The sequence below is a fragment of the Apteryx mantelli genome, chromosome 5, assembly GCF_036417845.1.
Source record: "Apteryx mantelli isolate bAptMan1 chromosome 5, bAptMan1.hap1, whole genome shotgun sequence".
Taxonomy (NCBI): domain Eukaryota; kingdom Metazoa; phylum Chordata; class Aves; order Apterygiformes; family Apterygidae; genus Apteryx; species Apteryx mantelli.
The window spans coordinates 39971999-39995332 of NC_089982.1; the positions used below are offsets into that span (position 1 = coordinate 39971999).

General features: G+C 39.4%; 1 protein-coding gene across 2 annotated transcripts in view; it reads right to left on the bottom strand.

Moving 5' to 3' along the window:
* Positions 1-22878, bottom strand: part of PDGFC (platelet derived growth factor C) — a 133203-nt gene extending 110325 nt beyond the window's left edge. Inside the window, exons 1-2 of one of the 2 annotated variants that reach the window (XM_067297847.1) lie at positions 22864-22878; positions 21691-21933 (exon numbers count right to left, since the gene is read on the bottom strand). In XM_067297847.1, coding sequence (XP_067153948.1) covers positions 21691-21808 — 118 coding nt within the window. In that variant the 5' untranslated portion in view covers positions 21809-21933; positions 22864-22878. Of the gene's footprint in view, positions 1-21690; positions 22270-22863 lie in introns of those variants that run through there. The other variant, XM_067297846.1, reaches the window with a different exon arrangement.
* Positions 22879-23334: the final 456 nt, after the last annotated feature.

Below are 23334 nucleotides of genomic sequence, written 5' to 3' on the forward strand. Positions count from 1 at the left end.
TGTTTGTTTTTTTTTTTTACCTTTAATCCACAAAAGATTTTTATTTAAACTCAATTCACAAAGCATTACCTATAAGTTTCTGTACTGCATACTTTGAAAAGTGTAGTTCTCTGGATAGCTCACAAAGAGAGGGAAACACCCCTTCCTGACCATAAAAGGTCTGAGAGCATGTTCTCAAGCAGAAAATGTGTGGGATCTTATTTACAAATGTATAAATACATGCCATTCCTTTGCGCTCACAGGCACAGTTGAATGTGAGCCAGAAAAGGAAGTACCAGCAACTTAATCCAAGTAAGATCAGAGATTTCTATTATGTTTCACCTAGCGTGGTATCACTTGGGCCTATATTTTCATATAAAGTCAATTACTTTAGTGAGTAAAGCCAAATAATATTCTCCAGATAAAGAAAAATATAAAATGTGTTATTAAAGCTTTCTTCAGTTAGTGCAAACATCCATTTCTCCTCTTTCCTCCCCCAAAGCATTTAGTCCTTCCTATGACTGATACAGAAGACTGAGAGAAAGGCCTAGTTGATCAGTATTGTATCTAGCAGCAACCAAAAAAAAAAAAAAAAAAAAAAATCTCACAGCAAGCACCTTTTCCCTCAAAAAGTTTCCCTCAGATGGGACCCACCGGGGCGCCACTGACACCATCCTCAGGAACATCAGTCCCTTTTGCTATGCGTCTCAGTAAGAAACAAGCTTGGATCGCTGCAGTCCATGGAGACTTTGCTTAACACAATGATCCAACACTACTGAAGGCAAAGAAAAAAATTTCAGCAGGGCATGCATTTGGCTGTTCATTACTACAGAGTTCATTCCTCCTCTAGGAATCCATTAAATAAAAACAAAACAAGACAACTAACAATTCAATTGCTAAACTAGCTTTAAAGAATAAGAGAAAAAGGTAGAAGGCAATCATGAAGATTATGTCTCATAAAACCTCCCAAACATAGAAATGCTTACTTTCCAGTGTAAATTTAAAACTGAACTTTAAATGCTACAATTTAAACATAATAGTGCCCTGTCCTCCACAGGGAGTCTGGAACTGCAGAATTCTGTGGAACTGCAGAAAGATACTTCCAGGAAGCAAGTAGCTGCTACTACCTAGTGCTTATCTTCTCACATCTACCTGATGTGGTTAACATCTACTTAGTAAATAATCCCTGTTGTTTATCATTTGTATAATAACCAGAACTTCAGAGCACAGAAGTCAGAAGTGCACAGGTTCTCTCTTTAATAAACTTTTCTAAGAACAAATATTTTTATTTCGGTTGCAGTCAAAAAACACATTCCTAAAAGCAGAAGGACATACAAATACTGACTCAAGAGAAACCAGAAAGATACATGTTGGTGAAGTATCTAAGTACTCTGAAGGTTCCACTTTTCCTCATTTAAAAATACCCCCCCCCCAAAAAAAAAATTAGAACATGTTCTGGTTTAAAAGAAAAAAAATCATTATCATACACAAGGTTGAGAGAATGTACAGAACTACCTGTCAAACTCACTAGTAAACTTTCTTACAAATAAAAATACAGGTATGGGAGGGGAGCAGAGTTGCTTCTTTGTAAGATCTAAATATTTTTGACTACACTGAAGAACCCCTACCTACTTCTACACTGTGGGGTTGAAATAATCCACAAGGATAATTTATTGCCATTACAACATTAAGACAAATCTCTCCAGACTTTATGCAAAACAAACATTTCTACACCTCCATGTACATGTCCTTCCCTCACATTAGGGGCAAACAAATCCCAACTTCCATGCTGCTTCCAAGCTTCCTTTAGAAAGCTGCATTTGCTGAGGGCAGTACTGAAAAGGGCTGTTCGTATAAACTCAGTAAATAAACCCACTCCTTTTGTGAGCCAGTAAGGTAGAAGAAAAAGTCTCTACTGCTCTTTGCTGCCTATTGGAGGAGTAGATTCTGGTCCTGGAGGTTTACAAAACAGAAAAAAAGCCAAGGGGAAGAAAAACAAGACCAAAATAAACAAAACACCACTTGACACCACAACTTAATGCTCCAGAAAGAACACTTGAGAAAGTTTACTTCTCATTTTTACAGTCACCATCCAACTGACAACATCTTTTACCAGTATTAACAATGAAATACTTTAAGTGAAGCACAGAAACAGCTTGCTCCAGTGAAATTTATAGCTTCCTATCTGTGTGGCTCCCATCACTCCCAGATCTGAGCACAATGCTCAAAACAGTTTCTCAGCGTCTCTCCCGCATGCAAAGCTGTTGTCTGTCCTACTGTGAACATGATTATACCGCTAACAGGAAAAACTGAATATAAGAACGTGCAGAGAATATAAGAACAGATAACCAAAGAGAAAATACTATCACTGCATAAATCCATATATACCCATATCTTGAATAGTGTTGACAATATTTTTTTGATACCTGGAAAACCAGAACATACATACTCTCTCCCTATATTTTTGTACAGATCTGCTATACACACCCCTATACGTATATCTACATATACATACACACTGCACATGTATGTGTGCGTGCACACATGTATGTAGTAGAATAGTAAGGAAGATCCAAAGTCTGGAGAAGCTTCCAGGTGAGACTCTGCAGATCAGGACTTTTAAACCTGAATGAAAAGAGAACAATAGCATGCCAAGTCTAAAAATTGTAAGCATACAAAGGAAAGAATTAGGTGATATTGAATAAAATGATCCAATAGTATATTCAAAGCAAACAGGAGGAGTATCTTTATCCGGTACGTAGTTAAACAACAGAATTCCTTACCAAAGTAAACTGTAGATATCAAAAGTTTACAAGGTTTCAGAAGCTATTGGGCTACCAAACCCCAAAACTCTACCTCCACCTCAAAAAAATTCTGACTACTAAACTGCTAGAAGGCAGCAGAATAGCTCAAGGAAGCATCACTGTATTTCCTCACGGGTACTGTCAGACACAGCACGCTGAGCTACCAGACCTTTCATTTGGCCTGATATGACTGTTACTACCTTCTAGATATTTCTCTGGGATTTGCCTTGGCACACAGATTACATTGCTGGTGCTTTCTTTTAATCTACAGTACTGTAGATCACAGCATTATACTTAACCTTCTCTCTCCCTTTTGGCCTCATTACCATCGATGATATTCAAAATGCACATATTATTCCATACCTTTAATTACTTTTCCTTGCCTACCTTGAATAAAATTGTTTCATCTCAAATACAAAGCAGTTCTATTTGAGTACAATCAAAAGTAATTTTCTTGAATTCTTAGTCTAATATTTAACAAGCTAATTAAACTTGAATTCCACATCTTAAAATACTTCCAGTTTTAGAATTCAGTTTGGTAATTCTCAAATTTGAAATTTTCTTGGTAAATAGGAGTCATGTCTGAGTAAGCTTTTGAACTGTTTTGCTCATAACAGTCTTGTTTTCTTTGTCCTTCTTAAATATTTTAGCTCTGCTTTCAAATCCCAGCGCCACAACTGTTACAGCCTCCTATGGTTTCCACAACAGGTTAATAATAAAACATAATAAATGGAGATCCCAAACCATACTAGAATCTGTCCAATGTGATGTAAGGCTAGGCAAGAGAATGCCATTCTTATATGCCTTCTTACAGAGCCAAGTGTGTGTGTGAGGGAGGGCAGGGAGCGGATCCACTCAAACTGATTAAATAGAAGCTGCTCTCAAGCAGCTTCTATGAGAAAGTTTTCTTGCTGTACAGTAATGTCTAAGTGCTTAAGAATGATTTTATGGGGACCACGGGCAATTCTCCCATCTGAATTCGGCCAGAGCAGTGTAAAAAGCAACTGTTATCACTGCAGCAAGTGGTAGGTGAACTCAATCACCATTTAAAGCCTCCAGCCCAAGGGGAAGATGACACAGGAGCACCATCACATCATATTCAGCACCCATACAGATGGCAGACTACCACATCTTCTCCAAACCCACCTCCTCTAACACTTCGTAGTTCTTTGGAAGCCTACATTCAAGCAGTAGCTAAATTTCATTTGAGTAAGTTACAGGAACATAACAGGATAAATAGCTGGACCTTGTACTTTCAGTAACTCATGCTTTATTATTACCTGAATGACATCATGATATTAAGAAACATAACTAAAATGTTAGTCTGACAGGCTATCATCAGCTGAAGTCCCTGGCATTATTTTTGTATTAAGGAAGCTATAAAAACGTATTCCAACTTGATGATCCCAGAAGATTTTTGCATGGATTTCAGAAAGTTAACATTGTCTAAAGCCTAATGTATAGCAACAGTCTGCAGAGTTATATATCAGTTGTTGGAGGTGACATTATCATCATTTGGTAACATTCTGCAGTTAGATTAAGACGTTAAAATTTTCAAGAGAGGTCTTTAAGTAATTCATGCATATATGAGAAAGCTATGGAACGAAAACAGAACTTTACTAAGGCTAAAAAAAGTAACATTCTTTTTCATTACAAGATAGACAGTGAGGTATCCGAAGCTACCAAGAGAGCTACTCTTCTAGATACGATCTCTTTGAACGTAATTTTGCTTACTCTAACCTGCATTCGCAAATAGACATTTGAAGGAGTGGGAAAAAAATATATGCAGAATGATGAACCTTGTATCTCTTTTATAAAAGATAGAAAAAGTTCAGGAAAGGGAAGAAGGGGAGAAAGCTCAGTGTCATCTAAGTACATTATGCATTTTCAAACGCAAAGGTCCCCATGTATTCTCACTTACATTTTATGTAGTCAAAACCACTTTTGGAAGATACTGCCGATCCTTTAAGTTCTGTCTAGAAACTCAATAGTACATTTTAGTAGAGTAACTGCATCGCACAGCAACACCACCATCTGAGTATGTTAAAAAAACACTTTAACATGCAAATCCTTCTCACTGTTGATCACCAATATCTGTATGATAAAACCTTCTTCTCCTTCACAAGCCCCTTAGTGAAAGTACAGTTTAGCTTGGGCGTTCTGATTTATTTGCTTACGTCTAAAACATGAGCAGTCCCTTCAGTGTAGTCTCGTAGAATCCAAGCTTGAGGGTCTTTTATCATATCCTCCAGAAAATGTTAATATAACCATGACGATGTCTTTAAAAGATTAAAAAGAGCAGACAGCTAGAAGCTGAAGGACTGCAAGAAAGCTGCCATTTAGCTGTTGCTGAATCACATACAGAAGACTTCAAGCAGAATTCTGGAAGGGAAGGAAATTCCAAAACAGCAAGAATTTTAAGACAAGGGAACACATTTTAAAAGCAAAACAAACCTAGATGTCAGAGAATGAAAGCCTACTCTTAAAAGTTAGATCTTGCTTGCTTATAGACATTCTTAACTGTTGTATAATATTACTTCTACCTGGCTCCTACCATTTCTGTTTTAAGTCTGAGTGTTTACTGGACTGTAAGAGATAGCATCATAGCAGCACCTCTATACACTGCAGAGAAAGTATCTAAGTGAAAATCATCCATAATATTTTTCAAAGGAAAAGATCTGGAAACAATTTATTTGCTGAACATGATATACATTTGATTTGATATCTCTACACATCTCATGCATAGCATGGTTTGGAAGGGGTAGGGGAAGGTTTCAAGATAGTGTTGTAGTTTTCATTTGATCATTGCAATTTTTTTTTTTTTTTTTAAGTTTCCCAAGGAGCTTCCCTATTGTTTGCCACAAAATGTAGCAGTAACATAAGAGCTCAGTCCTTTCAGCAGCTGATTACATTACATTTATGATATGATCTTTACAATCAAATGATCTTGAAGAGAAGGACTGATTTGTCGGTTGTTCACTTTTCAGGAATTCAAACGTAGACTATCCCAGCTGCGTGTAAGACTCTTCTCCCTAGCCCTTCTTTAACTGTGACAGGCAGCAGATGCTAGCTGAGCACAGAAAGTCACAAATTGACCATTTTGACTTTTAATTCTGTATAAGATGATTACAGGAGCTCCAAGACTGTGAAGGTCAGCCACAGAAGTTACCACAGCTCCTCTTCCTCCTTGTTATCCCATTGCAACATGCATACACATCTGACCAAGAATCTTTTTTGGCAGGTGTAAACTGCTGACCTTTCTATTCAAGTCAACACTGTAACCACTGTTTGAATCACACCCTTTTTCCCTTAGGACTCAGTTTATTAAAAAAAATAAAATAAAGTAAAATAACAACAACACACACCCACAGAATTCATTATGACCAAAGCCACTGGTTTTTTCCAAGATCTTAAAATGGTTCCCCCTACATTTCTTTCCCACTTCACTTTCCTTCTCCCAGCATTTTACCACAGGAATGCACTTGTTTTCCACTACTCCCTCTTTAACCAAATCACCCACTGACTTTTATAGTCATTAGGTTCATCGCAGCTAGGAGACAGCTTTCAATCAGAAATGAAGTTAGGCTCAAAATGAACCTTCTTTACAGAGATCATAATTAAAAATAAGAAGAATGAGAACTTTCTGTTAGATGTTGCTTTCAAAAAGCAACTTTTAAATATAACAGCGGGAGTTAAAAAGTCAACTGGTTGTTTACATATCTAGCAGCTCTGGTGTACAGTGCCTATCAGGATAGCAATGCAATGACACTTGCTGCTCACTGACAAAACTACTATTGTTACTGACAGTTTTAGGTACTTAGCTTGGTTTGTCTTATGAGCTTTTCTGCAGTCTTGCATATTGCAACAGTTTATTCCTGCAAGGACTGCCTCCCCACGGTGTATAAACATAGGCACTCTCAACTGTAAATGCAACGCAAAGAATGGTGTAACAGCATGTTCCTGCTATTTGAGTTTAAGTATACCAAAAAAAAAAAAAAAAAAACTATTTATTGCTTACCAGTATGATGTACAATGCATGCTCTCAGCAGGGCTCTTCACCCCTTAAGGATAATTAAAAGGTAAGGGAAAGAAGGACAAAGAGGTCTTGATGGCAATCTTGTTTCTTCTCAGAAACATTTCAGGCATTATGAAATCATTCTTTTCAAAAGTGCCAGGAATAACACAAACAAAATATGGTTCCACTCAATCTAACTTAGCACCAATGTGCCATTGTGCAGTTTGGTACATTTTCTCTTCTTCCTTTTTAAGGATCAAGCTCTTAATGGTGATGTAAGCAGGTGCCAGAGAAGAAAGTATAATGAGAATTCTCAGAGATGGACATATCCACTGTCATTAGGTTTCACTTTTTAAATACTTCAGTCCTGTTTTTAAACCTAATTTTTTTTTTATTATCATTTGTTCTTATTTAAACTAATAAAAGCTATCGGTACAAAGCCATCTCTTAAAACCACACATTAGCCACACAAAATAGAAGCAATTCAGAGGGCCACTTCTGGCATTTTGATTTTGATGTGGAAGAATAAAACAGAAAGAATAAAGAGTATGCTCATGTTGAGAATCCAATACTGCTAAAAAGCCCAAGAACTTGCTACTTTTATCTGTTCTTCAGACATCTAAATACTTGTATGACATTGAAGAATGCTTTAGTACGAACAACAATAACAGCTGCAAGTTTTTATTTCTATCTTTGCTCTGAGGATATGAACTCTTTGATTAACATGAGGCGAGAGAGAAAATGACACAGTATTCATTTCTTTCCCTGAAAAAGTACAACTCTATTCAAGTTATCATTACGGGCTAATAAAGCATGTACAAAGCCAATGACTTGCCAATGTTGCTTTGTAACAAACCAGCCTCAGAAAACTATTAATGAAGTGTTAGAAGCTTGTGTACAATAATTATCTGGCAGAATGAATGACAAAAAAAGACCTACCTGTTCAAACAAAATCATACGGAAATTTTCTATTGTGAGGAACAGCACCTGATATAAGAACTCTTAGTTAGCTGTGCACACAAGAGAACAAAACAAGCCAGTATATTGCACTGTATATAACTAGATTGCAGTCTGTACTGTGTACAGCTTCATATCCTGACAGTTACAGTGAAATCTTCCAAATTCACCTATTTTCAATATCATGACATGTAAAATCAGATGCCATCTCTGTTCTGCAGACTTGGAAAATGAAAGATACTCATGCACAATATTATGAAAAAAAATTTTTTTTCAACTGCATTTGCCAAATCATCAAAAGAGTTAATGTGCTTGAGCCTTTTCCAGCCTTCTTCTAAGAAAAGAAAAAAGATACACAGAAAGCCAGTTTCTTTGCAATGTGGTTCACTGCTACTATCAACCCCCTTTTTTCCCCCTGTAGATGGCTTTCAACACTGACTTCCTTCTCCCATTTTCTGTTTTTCTCATACATCACTTCTCTATGTTATAATGCATCCAGTTTCATTCAACTATTTTGCAAACTCTGGAAAAGACTTTCTCCCTTAATGTGAAGGCAGGAGGATTTTTCTTAAGTTCAAGGTTCTTATCAAATTATTTTTAACTTATTGAAGCAATGAATATCCTTGAAAATTAAGATGGAAAGGAGCTAATATAACTGAAACAGGCTACCTGTGACTAAAAACTAAAATCAATGTACTGTAGCTGTCCCTGAAGTCTTGAGCCAGTCAAGACAATGTAGCAGATGTTAAATATATATATATATATATATAATTTATAAATCCATTCATAACAAAAAAAACACTTATTCCATAGTTGTTTTCTAAGATCCTGAAGAGAGGCAGAGGTGACAGGACTGAGAAATCAATAGTTGCTCTATTCTGTATTCAGTAGCAACATCTGGGTGCACATGCAAATTCCAAAACCAGATGGAATGAACCAGCTGCAGCCATACAGATGAGACATTATCCCTCTGTGGAGCATATCAGCCACATCCAAACTGCATGTTGGGCTATGATACACATGTTCAACAGTCCTTATTTCCCTGGAATTAAATGAATGTTATAACAGCTGACATGTTGAGAAACAGGGAAGAATCCTTTCTTCCCAACCCCCAGAAAATGAAAGTGAAATGTAAATATTATTTGTCATATTACCCAATGTTACTTGATATATACATACAAGATTAAATAGTAATCTCTGTTATTATTTCATTTATCATATGTTTGGGGATCTGTTTAAGCTCCTTTTAATAAAATTGAAATAGTTCTAGCTCCAATATTAACCACTGCTTGCCTATGTCAACTCAAAACAAGAGATTCTTGCTTTTAAAAAACTACATAGGACATATTCTCATCTGCAATGCAAACAATGAACATTGAGATTAGAATAAGTACTTTCTGAAAGCAAAAAAACAAAAAACAAAACAAAAAAAACCCCCAAAACCTGAACAAGTCAGTCTAACCCAAGAAGTTACCTCAATAAACAGAATTAGAGCAAACAAACACTAAGCACCCACATACATAAAAATGCCAGAATAAACCACATACAAGTGCACATAACTATAAATTTAAGTAATTAAAGACTACACATAAAGTGACTGCTGCTAGAAATAAATGTTGTACTGTTAAAGTTGCTGTAAGAAAACTAAGTCTGCATTCTACTGTGAAGTATTTTTAAAGGTTCAGATGAATCAGAACCATTAACAAGATTAGGGTTTTTTTGTTTGTTTGTTTTTAAATAATGAACATGAGACCTCAGCTTTATGCAAAGGCAGTGTTCCAACTCTGAAAACAGTATTTTTAATGAAAGTGTTGTAGATTCTAAAATTTAATCCCTAAGAGAATCTACAGATTACGTACAACTAACAGACAGTGTTAGATATACCACAGTCCCATCACCAATTTCTTTCCCTAATGCGAATAGCTCACAATATCCAAATTTTGGCTATCTTACTATGTTAAAAGCAGTAACAACACAGAAACATGTCTACTCTTTCATTAGATATTATCATTACACAGCACCTTCAAGTGTATCTTGACTAATGAGACAAATCAGGGTTTTATAAGATTCTCACTGATAAGGCAAGCACATACTTTAGAAACATGTTTATATTTCTACCTGACAATTAGACAAAACCATCTTTTCCTCCCACAAGCAGTGGTGTAAATGAGATAGAAATTCAAGAAACAGAGCTCTTCACTGTCATACTCAAGAGTACTCAAGTTGTGTTAGGTAAGATTTAAGGCGGTCCCAATGTCCTCCCTTGAGCTGAAAGTTAAAGAAGTTGTTCAAAAACTTCGCTGCCAATCTTGTTTGGACTTGGGCTAAGCCACCTGCTTTTTTTCCCATTTACCTTCTTCTTGCACGCACTGAGAATCAGGTATAAAACAAACATCCCCAGTGAGGAAAACATATGAAGATGGTTGTTCCCAGCATTTTATGACAGTGGAATCTATACTACAAAGGGTCTAATATAAATATTAGAAATCGCAAAGAGATTGTACTGATCTCTGAAACACTCTACCGGGAAAGATCCTTAACAGTAATGATACCATTCATCACAGATTCAATCTCCACTGCAGAAGAAGTAATAACAATGCTGCAACAACTTGTCAGATAAATACTTTGTGATTTACCATACCAACAAGTACCATGAAAAATATAGTGAGTGCTTAGCAGAAAGTTTTAGAGAATTTAGACTTTAGAGTTTTAGACTCTATAATCTGACTGTATATCTGCAATATTCACAAAGGTCAGGTATTTTTGAATATACTTATTTTTTGCATAAATTGCATGTGAGAATGTGTATTAAAATGTACACACAAACACTTTGTCACTAAGTATGCCAAGGAAGCAAAGTGTGAGAACACCACAGTCCATACCAGGAGAACTGCAAATCATTCCACACTGCAAGAACAAAAGTATGGATTCTTACAAAACAAACGTGCTGTGCCCTCCAAAGACGGAGGGGATGATTTTAACTGGTAACAGACATTACTGATTTTCATTAAGTATCAAACAATAGAAACACTAATCATCTTCTATAGCACACAAGCTTTCCTGTTGTTCATTTCCTAAGTACATGTTTTTAAACCTACAATTGACAAGATACTGGATCTGTCACCAGTCCAGAACAAACTTTTTCCTGCAGCATTACAATACCTATTGGGGGAAAAACTCCACAACGGGTAGTGTGAAGGGAACAGAAGGAAACATTTTTTTTACTAGCTATATTTTAAAATAAGTGTGCAACTCTAGAGAAGTTAGAATGATTAAAAAGTTTAGCAAAGATTAAACAGGAAGATGCCAGTGAGGCAGCTTGTGGATTTTACCACAATTATCCAATGTGGGATGGAAACAAACAGGGTTAGAATAGCAAGGAATGGCATTAACAAAATACTCTCTTGATTTTATTTCCAAAGGAAATTCTGAAGGAAAGTGAAAGAAGTCTTTTTACCATGGAGACTGAGAGGCTATTTTGGTGCTTGAGATTTATACTATAAATGAGAGCATAAACGTTATCATAAATTAAGACTAGGTAAGCACTAATTAAAACAAACAAACAAACATGATTTTATGATCACAATTTTGTTATGAGAAAAGAAAGGAGGTCCAACAAAAATCCTTGGTCATATTTTAAAAAGTAGCACCAAATCACTGATGATTACCAAACTTAAGTAAAAGGACAAAATAAAAACTGTAACTCAGAGGTGAGCAGAGAAGAAGGGAAGAAAAAAAAAAAGGTGCCCCAGACAGTCTTCAGGGAATGACTTACCTACGCAGGCACTGGAAAAGCCTGCACTACAGAATATCCCCACACATTTCTCTTACATGTATTTTAATCTATGTACTCCTTTAGGTAAGGCCAGATAGAACAGTTTCATCTCCCTGTCTAGAAAGCAGGTGTTTTGGAGCCAGTGCTTGTTAGCTCTCAGTCATGAGGCTTTACTTCACTTTTTAGTCCACTATAGTTACGCAAACAACAGAAGTGTTTCCAGATACCAGTCTGCTTGTGTAACATCAGACACACTAAGTAGTAAGATGCTGAAGCCTTGAGATATTAAGATATAACGCCTCCCAATACTATATTTTTAAAAATACGAAATGTTTGCCAATAATATAAATACAAACCTTTCAAATGTTGCATCATACTGTGCAGATTGTATGTGAATCATTTTCTGGAGCTCCTCTTCAAATACTATATAATGATACATATACATTTGCCATGTAACAATTACAATTTTTATGGCTACAAGATCATGCTGAAAGATGGCTCAGCAGCCCATTATTTAGCACCATACAAAAAAAATAGACCGCCTCAACCACGTACAGTTTATTGCGACTAATGCAAAACTTGCACTGAGTAGCTATTTCATTTTGAAGTGATCTTCAGATTTTGGTGCATGAAGAGTTATCAAAGGTGGTTGGTGTTGCTTTGTTAACAGAAGAGCTGAGCAACCACATCTTATGAAAAAGAAAGTGCCCCGTACCAGCTGACAGAAAATGTTGTCCCAAATCGGGGATTCGTTACCTGGTGTGCAACAAGTCAATCCACACACAGAGTCAAGATACCGTTTTTATCTCGATGTTGCACAAAGTTGGGTGCTAGGTGGTAAATCCACAAAGCTAGCACACCAGGTATTTCTTTATCGTTCTATTTATACAGTTTTACACCAATACCCCTTCCCCAAACTTGAGAAAATTGTCCATACATAAGCTTATGTTTACATTGAAGCATGTAAATAATCCTACAGAATGTATTTTGGTATGCAATAGTATTAGTTATCCTCTTTTGCACTCTAGCTTTTCAGTACTCTCTGAAAAACCATGAAATGAGTCACAAGGGCCTTGGGAGTTGATGCACCATAGATAAGATGTTCCAAGCTTAAATTTGGTCCAACATCGGTTTCTGCGACTGGTGCAGTTTTACTTATATCACAGTTGCTGCTGTTCTGTACAGACATAGTTGTATGAACACAGCAGAGAGCCAAAACGGTTGCTTTGTAATTAGTTCAGGCATGTTTAAGTCCAGAAGGGAAACTGTGTTTTAATTTATTTTTCCCTGGAACACTAAAGTTCCATGACAGCTTTACAGTGTACATGCCTATCAGAAAGGGCCCTCATTTATCTAGGAAAGAATCAAATTATACTACTGAATTGTTCTCCGAGTTCTCTGTTTTACTCGGAATGCACTGAAGTGTTTTAAAAAATTGTTTTGGAAAGCTTGTCATCCATAGTATAAAAGACATTTTGGCAAAAAGAAAGTCTTGTTGAGGGCAAAATTTAGTCAAGATGATTGTAAAACCTAATCCACACCTTTGAATTTGGACTGAATATCCATCACTTAAACATCTTGTAAATGACCCAATTTGTTTACATGGCCCTGTAGCTTTTTATGACTTTTCCATAAAGAAGTTATTACATCCATTCCTTTTATTTTGTTTCAGAGCATTTGAATGAGCCCCAGAACCACAAGCAAGTGAAACACTCTCTGCAGATGGAAGTGGCCTCATATAATTCACCACTACCGGTGAAATAGTCAGAACAACACTTTCAGTTTGGAAATGCCATACCTTCACACACAGCAAAAGAATTTCCTGTGCCATATGTCTTTTTAAATGCTTAACTATTGTATAAAATGAGTGCTGGCTTCCTGTCAATCAGAGGAGGAACCTGGAGCCACCAGGACTCATACTCCGATTGTTTCGGACTAGGATGGAGGCAGTCAGATGCTTACACAGCAGGGAAATCAAACGTTTCAGATATTCTATTTGCTACCTTGCAATGGTTCATAAAACAAAGCTCCCCAAAGAACAGTTTTAAGACTGGGCAACTCAATTTTCTGAAAAAGACTACAACTAAGGATTAGGATAAGCAATATTATCTGTTATTTCATAAATCAGTACTTTTTCCAGCAAACTCATTTTCCCCATTTCCTGTGCTTTTAAACAAATGATGCTTAGAAAGTGACAAAGAGATTAACAGCTCTAGACTGACACGGGAGGTATTGCGAGAGTGTCTCCAAGAACATTCTTCCAGTGCAACTTACTCTTCAAATATAACACTCCCTGGTATTTTACACCTGGACTTTTCCTTTGCAGAAACTTACAGCTTTGCTGATATGTGCCAAACTGAGTAATGGTTTAAAGATGTAGAATACTGAAAACTACAATAAGAGCACCAATCCTTTACCTTTTATTGCCTGAAGCTAGTTTGAATGTCATCTATCGGATTACAGAACCAATTCACTAATTAACTACAGCATCTAACGCCTGGCATCCCCCCCCAACACCTTTTTATGTAATTTATTACCAATTCATAATATGACAGCAAAAGCAATGCAAAGAGGAATTAAACATACAGGAAATACAAGCAGTCATTGTTTCCTATTCCCAAGATATTCTTCCTTTTTCCTCAGACAGACAGACTTAACATTTCAAGAAAAGTTGAGTAAGGGTGATAAGGGAGTTTAAACCCAGTATTCAAGTTATTCAGTGATGCCGGACATTTGCTGAAAGTTTGGAAGGCCTCCCTCACTTTCCTCTAGTAGAGTTTGAGCATTGTAGAGAATGTAAAACGATAGCTACACAAGTAGCAATATCGTTCATCTAGAAAAGAGTACTTAAAGAAAAAAACATAAGGGTTTTACTTCCAATTACAACATTGGCCATGTGCATTACCACAGAAAAGAGTCTGCCTTCAGACTCTCTTCTTCAGAGGAAAGAGTCTTCACCTTGTCCTTCATCTGCCTTTATTTAGAATCAGAGCACATCTTGCATTGTAAAGAAACTAGTACAATGGTGCCTCAAAGTGAGTTACGTCTGGACACTAACACAAAAAATAAGCAGTTTTAATTGCTCAAGGAGCACTTTCAGTGTTTTGGACTTTGGGGGAATAAAGGAAGAGAGGTATTCTGCAGCCTAGAGGAATCTCCTTAAAACGTCTGTGTTTATAATGATATCTTGAATGAATTAACCATGAAGTGCAAGATTAATGAATAATTCATGAGGATTAATTCACAAAAAGGCATGTTGCCACTGAAAACACACAGATAAGGTGTTACTGGTTACTCCCTTGCAACTCCCCCATTCTCACTACTATAAAAAGGATGTGACTGTATCGTAAATAACCTTTGAACATAGACTTATTTCATGTGCAAATGTTGTTCTTGCCTGCACCATGTTGGACTCCAGTATACTGGAGGTTAATTCATATTCTCCTTTCTTAGCTCCAAAACCCGCACATGAAATTGCAACAAAAAAGTGACTAACACTATGCATATCTTCACTTTAGAGTTAACTTATCTAGTCTCAAATTAGCCCAGCTTGAATGAGAACAGTCACCCAGGGAAATAACAATCCAGCTGCTTAAAGAGATTGAATTAAAGAGCTGATGAGTTCTTTTAACTTGAGTTGTATCCAGCTCCCCTCATGCTCTTGCCAGCTAAAGTTAAAAGCACATTCACATGAGCTGAAAGCTTGCATGCACTCACAAGTCTTCAGAGGAAGCTGCAGTGAAAATAGGCCAAACAGCCTGCTTGCACTGTCACACCTACACAAGATGAACACAGAAGTCCAAACTATGGCCATGCTTAACAAAAGTTTTAAGTATTTGGAACAGAATTAAATTAGCCTCAAAAGACAGACATCCCTTGCTACCCTAATTCTGAAGACTAGGAGGATCCCAGACCAAGGAATTATTTGTGCTCACTGCTTTTGTTTACATAATGTTTTTTGATACTTTTTATATTCTCTCCGTAGAGAGAATTTCTCCATAAGGGGTTGAAGATCTTTCCTGCCTTGTCTCTTTTACCCATCCCACCAATTTATGTAGAAACAAATCAAGTTGTGAAAACATGCAAAGGCGCAATTGTACATGGGCCTTGTAAGAAGGGATATCTTCACACTAAAAAAAAAAAAAAGGCTTAGTATGCTCTGTAGGATCATGAAATTAAGAGCAAATCAACCTGAGGTAACACTGGGGATAAGTTCATAAAAATCTCCCGACAAGGATATTTAGAAGACAAGATCAGAAGACAGATGAACACTAAGGCTATGACTTCCATGGATGGAGGCATGAATAAATTTTCCAGACATTGTCACCTTAAAATAATAACCAACTATCTAACTAAGCCTCTAGAAAATGTGAAATTTATATTTTAGTTTCATAGTAGCATATTACGAATTTTCATTCACCTGCTTAAAAAGCACTCAGATTCAAACAGAAGCTGCAAAAGTTTTCCCAACAGGGACTGATAGCGCCGAGTAAGTTTTAATGTATAATTCATTTCTCAGAAACTCCAGAACAACTAAGCACACATACAGATACGTAAGTGCTATTAAAATAACTGCATTTCTACATGTTAGAAAAAGTTGTACAATAGAGAATGAATAGAACTAAGTCTATTTCTGCTGAAAAATACTTACATATAGGCCAGTTCCTAACAAGCTTATATACCATGGAGTATATTTTGCAAGATAGCCATATTTTTGCTTATTAGTCATAAAATGTGTATCTCTATTAAAGCACTGAGCTATAAAGGAACTGAATATACTCAGTTCCAGGGAAACTGAGTTTGTACAGTGTGTTCTCTCTGGTAATCAGGACCTACAAGACAGAGCTTAAAGGAAATCCACCCAACAACAACCCAAACCCCACTCCGCTATAATGCAAAACCACTGCTGTAGGAAGCAAAGCTGTACCTCGCTATTACATGTTGACTAGGCAATAATTAGATTCAAAAGGTTTGGATTAAGTTTTGTATATATAAAAAACAGTATGTTTATATGAAGGCAAAGTTCAAAACAACACCTTGATACTATAGCTGTCAGTTACTCAAGGTATGCACTGTGCTTTTTCTCTGATATAAAATTCTGTATCTGACTGAAAGACAACCCAAAAAACCCAGAACAACAAGACACAAAGCTTTAAACTCTGATCTTCAAACCTAATAAGAAACAGTTACTGTAAAAAATAGATTTTACATGATTCGCCCTTAAATTTCATTCAAGATGTTTAACAAAGAAACCAGAAGGCTGGAACACCTAAGTATCTGGGACAAGTGAAAAATGCTCCATACTTTTTAAACCCTTAGCTTTACCCAAGAAAAAACAACCGAGAGAAGCAGCAGGACTAAAGGAAAAGTTTCAAGTATCACTCTGCTCACTGGTAGACAGTATGCTGGAAGTCAACTACAAAGGCAAGAAACCAGTTTTTAAAAACTTTCTTGCATTGCAATTTATTGCAGCGTTGAAGAACTTCTCTAATTTGCCGTGACTTTTGCTTAAAAGTCAAAAGAGGATGTGGTGCAACTCTATACTTTCCAGGAAAGGGGTTTTAAAATGTTTCAAAACAAGCCTTGGACTAAACAGAAATAGATAAAACTTCAGAAGAATTGCATCACTATCAAGCTTCCTTTTAGATGACTGGCATTCACATTTTATACTTAACTTCCCAAAATGAAGAAAACCTGCTATCCAGCACTAGTCAAACTGTACTGGCATTCAACCACTCAGCTAGAGCCAGTAGAGGTGGCACTGATTCCCACTGCTGTGAAGTATATTGTTTTACCACAAATAATTCTGCCATCAAATTACTGCACTTAAAGCAAGTGAAATGCTGACATTCTAATCTTAAAGAATTTGATGTCTTGTATCACTTGGATATGTACTTTCAGGTGTTGGAAGACTGAGTTAAATGAACTCAATTAAAAAAAAAATTCTGTAATTCTGTACTGTGATTTTGTCCTCATTTCCGATAACCTGCAAGCTCCCTTTGAAGACACACACACATGAGAGTCCTCTAGGTAGATGCGAGAGAACATGTGAGGCCAGGCACAAGGGCAGGTGAGGAGAGAAGCCCCTTGGCACTCCAGCTGCTCACTGAATGCCATCTGCATCCATCAAGTTTTCCCAAGGGTAGCCTGAGATACACAAGTCTCAAACTCCAGCAAGTCTCAAACTCAAGCTTGAGTTTTTAAGGTTTTTTTTTTTTTAAAGCAGCTTAGTTCTTCTCCACTTCAGAAGGTTTAAGAAATACATTATGAAGTGATCTATTAGCAAAAGTTTAGGACTATTAAGAGCTTCCATTTACAAGGGGGGGGGGGGAAATTGCAAGAAACTAAATATCTATCAAAAGGCTGGCACTATAGAAGTGACAGAAATCAAATAAATGCTTTGGTTTTGTAAGAGTTACTTCTGCAATCAGTTGCAAGTGTGAATAGCACTGAATAAAGTTGCTGGAGAATTAATATATCTAACTAGCTGGTTCAGGTGAATTGCTATCTGACCTCAGTTTGTTGGCCTTCTGAAGTTATTCATTACTACACTTCAAATGTACGTGCCAGATAAGCTATACACTTTAATGCTTATGGTACCTGACAGTAGTTTTTCCATTATTTTATATGAAGACATTCTCATATTTCTCACAGAAATCACACACCCAATTTCTGCAGCTTAGTAGAATTAGTCTGAATATTTATCGTGTTTTCCTATGATATCCAAGAAAACAGAACTCAGATATTCTAGATTCTCCTACCATCTCATTTTGTGACCAAATCTAGATTAATAATATCACATAAGCAGGTACACTTTGGCCACTAGAGTTAAGTCATCCACATTACATAAATCACTAATAGCCCCCCTCAGACATCACTGAAACTACGTAAACAGAAGGAAGCAATTACTTAAAAAATGTTATTCAAAAGCAGAAGGAAAAGTAGGAAGAACCATAATAGAAAAAAAATAAATAAAGAGTAAACCATCCAAGTAATCAAATCTAATATGCAAAAGAACTTGAAGGCTTTGTCCCTCAAAAAAATTGAGGGAACAATTTTTCCTGACCCTTATTTCAATGTGGAAAAAAAATGTTATAAATACACTAGACAGTCATAAAAGAACTGACAATGCTTGCTAACTCCAAAAACCCATTCAAGCATAATCTGGTTTTGAATATGACAAAGAACTGTGGAAACAAAATCCATCCAGGTAAATGGGAGCTATCACTACGCATGCCACTTCTACTCCTTCAGTTTCCAAAAAAAAAAAAAAAAAAGGTTGCTTAGACTACTTTGATCCTCCAAATGAAAATTTCATATTTAGCTTTACTGTTTATATTTGTAATTCAACTGAAAAAAATATTCAAGAAAAATATTTAAAGTCTCCTACTGTCAAGCAGAGTTTACAAATATACCTTTTCTTAAAGAAAATCTGACTAGAACAGAGGGCCAATAGAAACAAGGAGGTAGTTTTAAGTAGTTTCAAATGAAGCTATACTGGCCCCACAGCAACCATCACATTGAATTCCTAGGAGGTAGCAGCAAAATACTGTGTTCTAAGAATGCCTAATTTATGATTACACAGAAATATTTACACTAGAAAATCACTACCTAAAATGATACCCACTATGCAACAGAAACAAGAGAACTCCTCATGTCTGCCTTTAGTAAATAAAGCAAATTGAGTCAAATTGTAATTCTTAAGTTAACAATCATTTAGCTAATCAATAAAAAAGCTCCAATTATGAAAAAAACAAATCCTGAAGCACGTTTACCTTTTGTCACACAAGTAGTCCCACTGACTTAATAACTGCTCATAGGCATCTTCAGTATTACCTTGACCAATAGCTATTGCACCCATGTGTATAGTTGAATAACACTGTAATCCATTCTAGAGCAAAACTTCTCAGCCATTTAGCAGTTTTACAAGTCGAAGGCAGAATTTTTTATTGTAGACTGTGTGAGTGAAAAAATCTCCCTCTCTCCTGACCAAAGAATATTTGGCATGTGAACAGCTATATCTCATACTCAAAACTCCAGGGAGTTCTAACCTGCCTCTAGCTAAAAGCTATACAATCTTTAAATTGCAGTAGAGTGTAAAAATCACTAATTAAATCAAGTAAGAACTGGTTTGACCAGTGTTACTGATCCCCCAATTAATTAAAATCAGTCAAGAAAAGTCAGGGGTTCGTACTTAGCTGTACCTAAACTCCTATTTATTTTTAAAATAAGTTCAGCAGTTGTACAACTAGAAAGCAAATTTCAAGTCAACAACAGTCCAGATCCTTATTGTGGTGAGGTATAAACTACCACAGAATGCAGTTCAGGACACTAATTTTCTCCTGGATTTGCATGTTATAAGACATAGTGACTGTATCTTACAGCATGCCAAACTGCATTGAAAATCAGTTGAAGCTTGACCTAAGGCAGCTGCATTCTGATATACGTGAACAGAATAGACTGTACAGTGCCATATGTGCCATATATGCCAATTTACATCAGTTTTACTTCTGTCCTGTATGGCCTACCCTCTGCACTTTACTGCTGTACTCCCATTGTTAGACCTTGGTGCCCTTTTAAGGCCTAGCTACATTATCGCATAACAAACCTCCTATGGCAGGCTGACAACATACTGGCTTTCTTTCCAAGACTGACAAAATTCAACACTGGTAATTCTGTGTATGCCAATACGCTTCATATATACACCATGTGAATTAAATAGCATGAAACATAATAATACAAGTTTCTAGTACATTAGTGTCAAGGCTTTTTTGCCACAATCTGGTGCCCTAAAAACTCTAAAAGTCAGATGAACTGGGAAGGAGTAGAAAGGGAGTGATTTCTTTTCTCATACAGAGTACATAATTTCCTGTACTGTGCACAAAGTCTGTTTGGTTTCCTGTCAGAATAGCTGGATTTCTGATTCTTTTGATCACTTTCCTTGGGCCCTTCACAGCTGCTCTGATTAGAGATTGATCCCTGTACTGCTCTTTGATCAGCAGGTCTGGCAGTCTGCAGGTGCCATATATCATCACATTAGCAAGCCACAGCAGTAGTAATCTCTCCTGCTAAATTTGATAGCATATTACATATTCTATTAATTCATAATGCTTGCAAAAGTCTCTGAATTTTCACTTTCTATTAAAAGATATGACACAATACTTCTATCAAGGGAGTCCCAAGTTCAAAGTTGAAAGAACTGAACTAGCCTTGAATCTGCATTTTTGCTTTACTTCATGATAGTGCACAGAACTTCGGGAGCTCTCAGCTTGTCCTTTTGTGCTGCTTTGCGCCAAGGGAGAAAACTCATTCTAGCTGACAAGCAAACTAGTAAAATATTTTTTCCTTACATTAAGCACCATGGTTTCCATAAATGCATGCTAACAGCCCTAATTTTAGATATTCTACACACACATATATATATATATGAAACCACGCTTAGTGTGTATATAATGTTTCAGTTTGTAAAATATTCTTTAAAATTACTTCATAATAACAGATTAAGAGGAAAGGCGCTTAAAAATCTGAATAATGTAAATCATATGGAGTTCAGAGGCTAAGCAAATTACACACCCTGAAGCTGCCCTTGCTGTATGAAAGGAGTCTTTCTCCAAGTTTGCACAATCCCAGCCCAAGGGAACTTGCATTTGAGAGTTTTCTAAACATTTCAGGTACACTTTAAAGTTGAAAGTAATTCTTCATTTCCTATGCAGGATTAGCTCGTTTCCAGCCCATACAAAATACCACTCATTCACGCACAGACACAAAAACCCACCCCCTGAGAGCCAAGCATTTAGGGTACAAAGGTGTGCGATTAAAAAAAAAGTTTTTGTGCACTCCAACCACAGAAAGGGGAGTCTCCAAACAGGCTCAGGGGCTCTGTGCTCTCCGGCCAGCTACCCGGTGCCCTTTTACCTACAGGGCTGCACTTAACGCGGCTGACAAGCTCCCCGCAGTGACAAGCGCCCAGCGAGACCACAGCTGCCGAGTCTCATTCATTTCGGTCTCGCCCCGGCCACGAAGCGTCCACCCCCCCCCCGCCCCGGGCTCCCTCCGCGCTGCGCGCAGCGGGCAGTCCCGCGGCCGCAAGCTGGAAAGTGACGGCGCCCCCCGCCCCGCCGTGCCTCCCCCTGCCCGGCCGCGGCGCAGGGCCGCCTTACCGTTCTGCTCCTTGGCGCCGGCGAAGGGGAACTTGCTGCTGAGGTCGGACTCCGCGGCGGCGCCGGGCCGCCGGCCGGCCAGGGCAGATATCAGCAGGAGCAGCCCCAGGAGGAGCATTTGGCCGGCGGGGCGAGGGGCTCACGCGCACCAGGCACTTGCGGGGCGGCACCGAGGCCCGGGTGTCTCTCACCAGCGCCGGGCGCGGGCTGCGCCGCTGGGGAGAAGGCAGCACTGAGCCCGCTCTGGCAGCAGAGAATTGCAGGGTAGTTTCCACATAATCCCATCCAAAACTTTTTCCTAGAGCCTTTTTCTGTCTCCAGGTTTTGTTTTTCTTTGGCTTTTTTTTCCTCTCTCTCTCATAAGGATCAAAGCAAAACCTGGACCCAGACCAGCTTCCCAGGGACTAAACAATCCGGGTAGCGCCGGGCGGGGGCCGGAGGAGCCGAGGCTGGTGAAGGCGCGGGGCAGGCACCGGGGCCGGCAGAGGCGGGGGAGAGCGGGCCGCTGCTGCCGCGGAGGAGCGCGCACCTGTCAGCCAGGAAGCAGCGGCGCGGCCGGGCGGAGGGCGGGCGGACCGGCCGGCAGGGCGGGCGGGCGGTGGTGGGGAGGCAGGGCGGGCCGGCCGGCCGGCCGGCGGGAGGGAGGGAGGGAGGCCGCGCTGCCGGGGAAATACCTTCTTCGCCCTCTAACCAGCGGCCGCACTGCCAGCTCGGGCAGCGTCTCGCACCTCCTCGGCGCGGCGGCGCTGCCCTTCGCCCCCGCCCGCTCTTTCCTCGGGCGGTGCTGCCCTGCCCCTCGGGGCGGGAGGGTGGCGCGGGGCACAAAGCCGGGGCAGGGCGAGGGCGCGGGGCTACTCCGCGCCCCCCTCCCCCCCCCCCCCGCGCTGCCCCGCACCTGGTTTGAGCTTTTACGCCGCAAGAAGTTTTCGCTTGGGAAGAAATTAGTGGAAAGGGGCTGGACAGCCCCTGGCGCCGGCGAGTTTCGCCACACTACGCGCTCTGCTTAGACGCCTGTCCTGCCTCCGGAGCCTCTTCCTGCGGCCCCCTCCCCGCCCGCTCCTGCGGCACCTCTCTCCCAAACTCCCTTTCCCAGGAACCCTCTTCTCGCTCCCTAAACTCCTCCCTTCTATCTTCCCCGGCTTTAAAGCCCTCTCGCCGCGCTCTTCCCGTCACCTTCCCCCGAGCCGGGGTCACGCGAGGAGTCCCGCCGCCGTCCCCGCTCCGCCAGCCCGGGCGGCCCGTCCCGGGGCCGGCGAGGGACGGGACGGGACGGGACCGGCCCGGCCCGGCCCTGCCCGCGGCCACGCAGCCGGTGCCGCGCGGAGCCGCCGGCGACGGTTGGGCGCCCGGCGGCCGTTGGGACGGGGTGTGGGGGAGGGCGGGAGCAGGCCGGCCGCCCCCCCCCGCCTCTGGCGGGCGGCCGTGACAGGTGCTGGGGTCGGGCGCCGGCACACGGGCAGTCTCCCCCCTCCAGGGCCTGGAAGCAGAAACAAAACAGACATCACCCGGCCGGTGCCGCCTTGGCCGCGCCGGGCCCTGCCGAAAATGCCCCTGCAGCGAGAGGGACCTTTTGACCTCGAGCGCTTACAGATGATACCCCGTGTCCAGCTGCCTCGGTAACAAAACGCATTAGCCACCCTTACC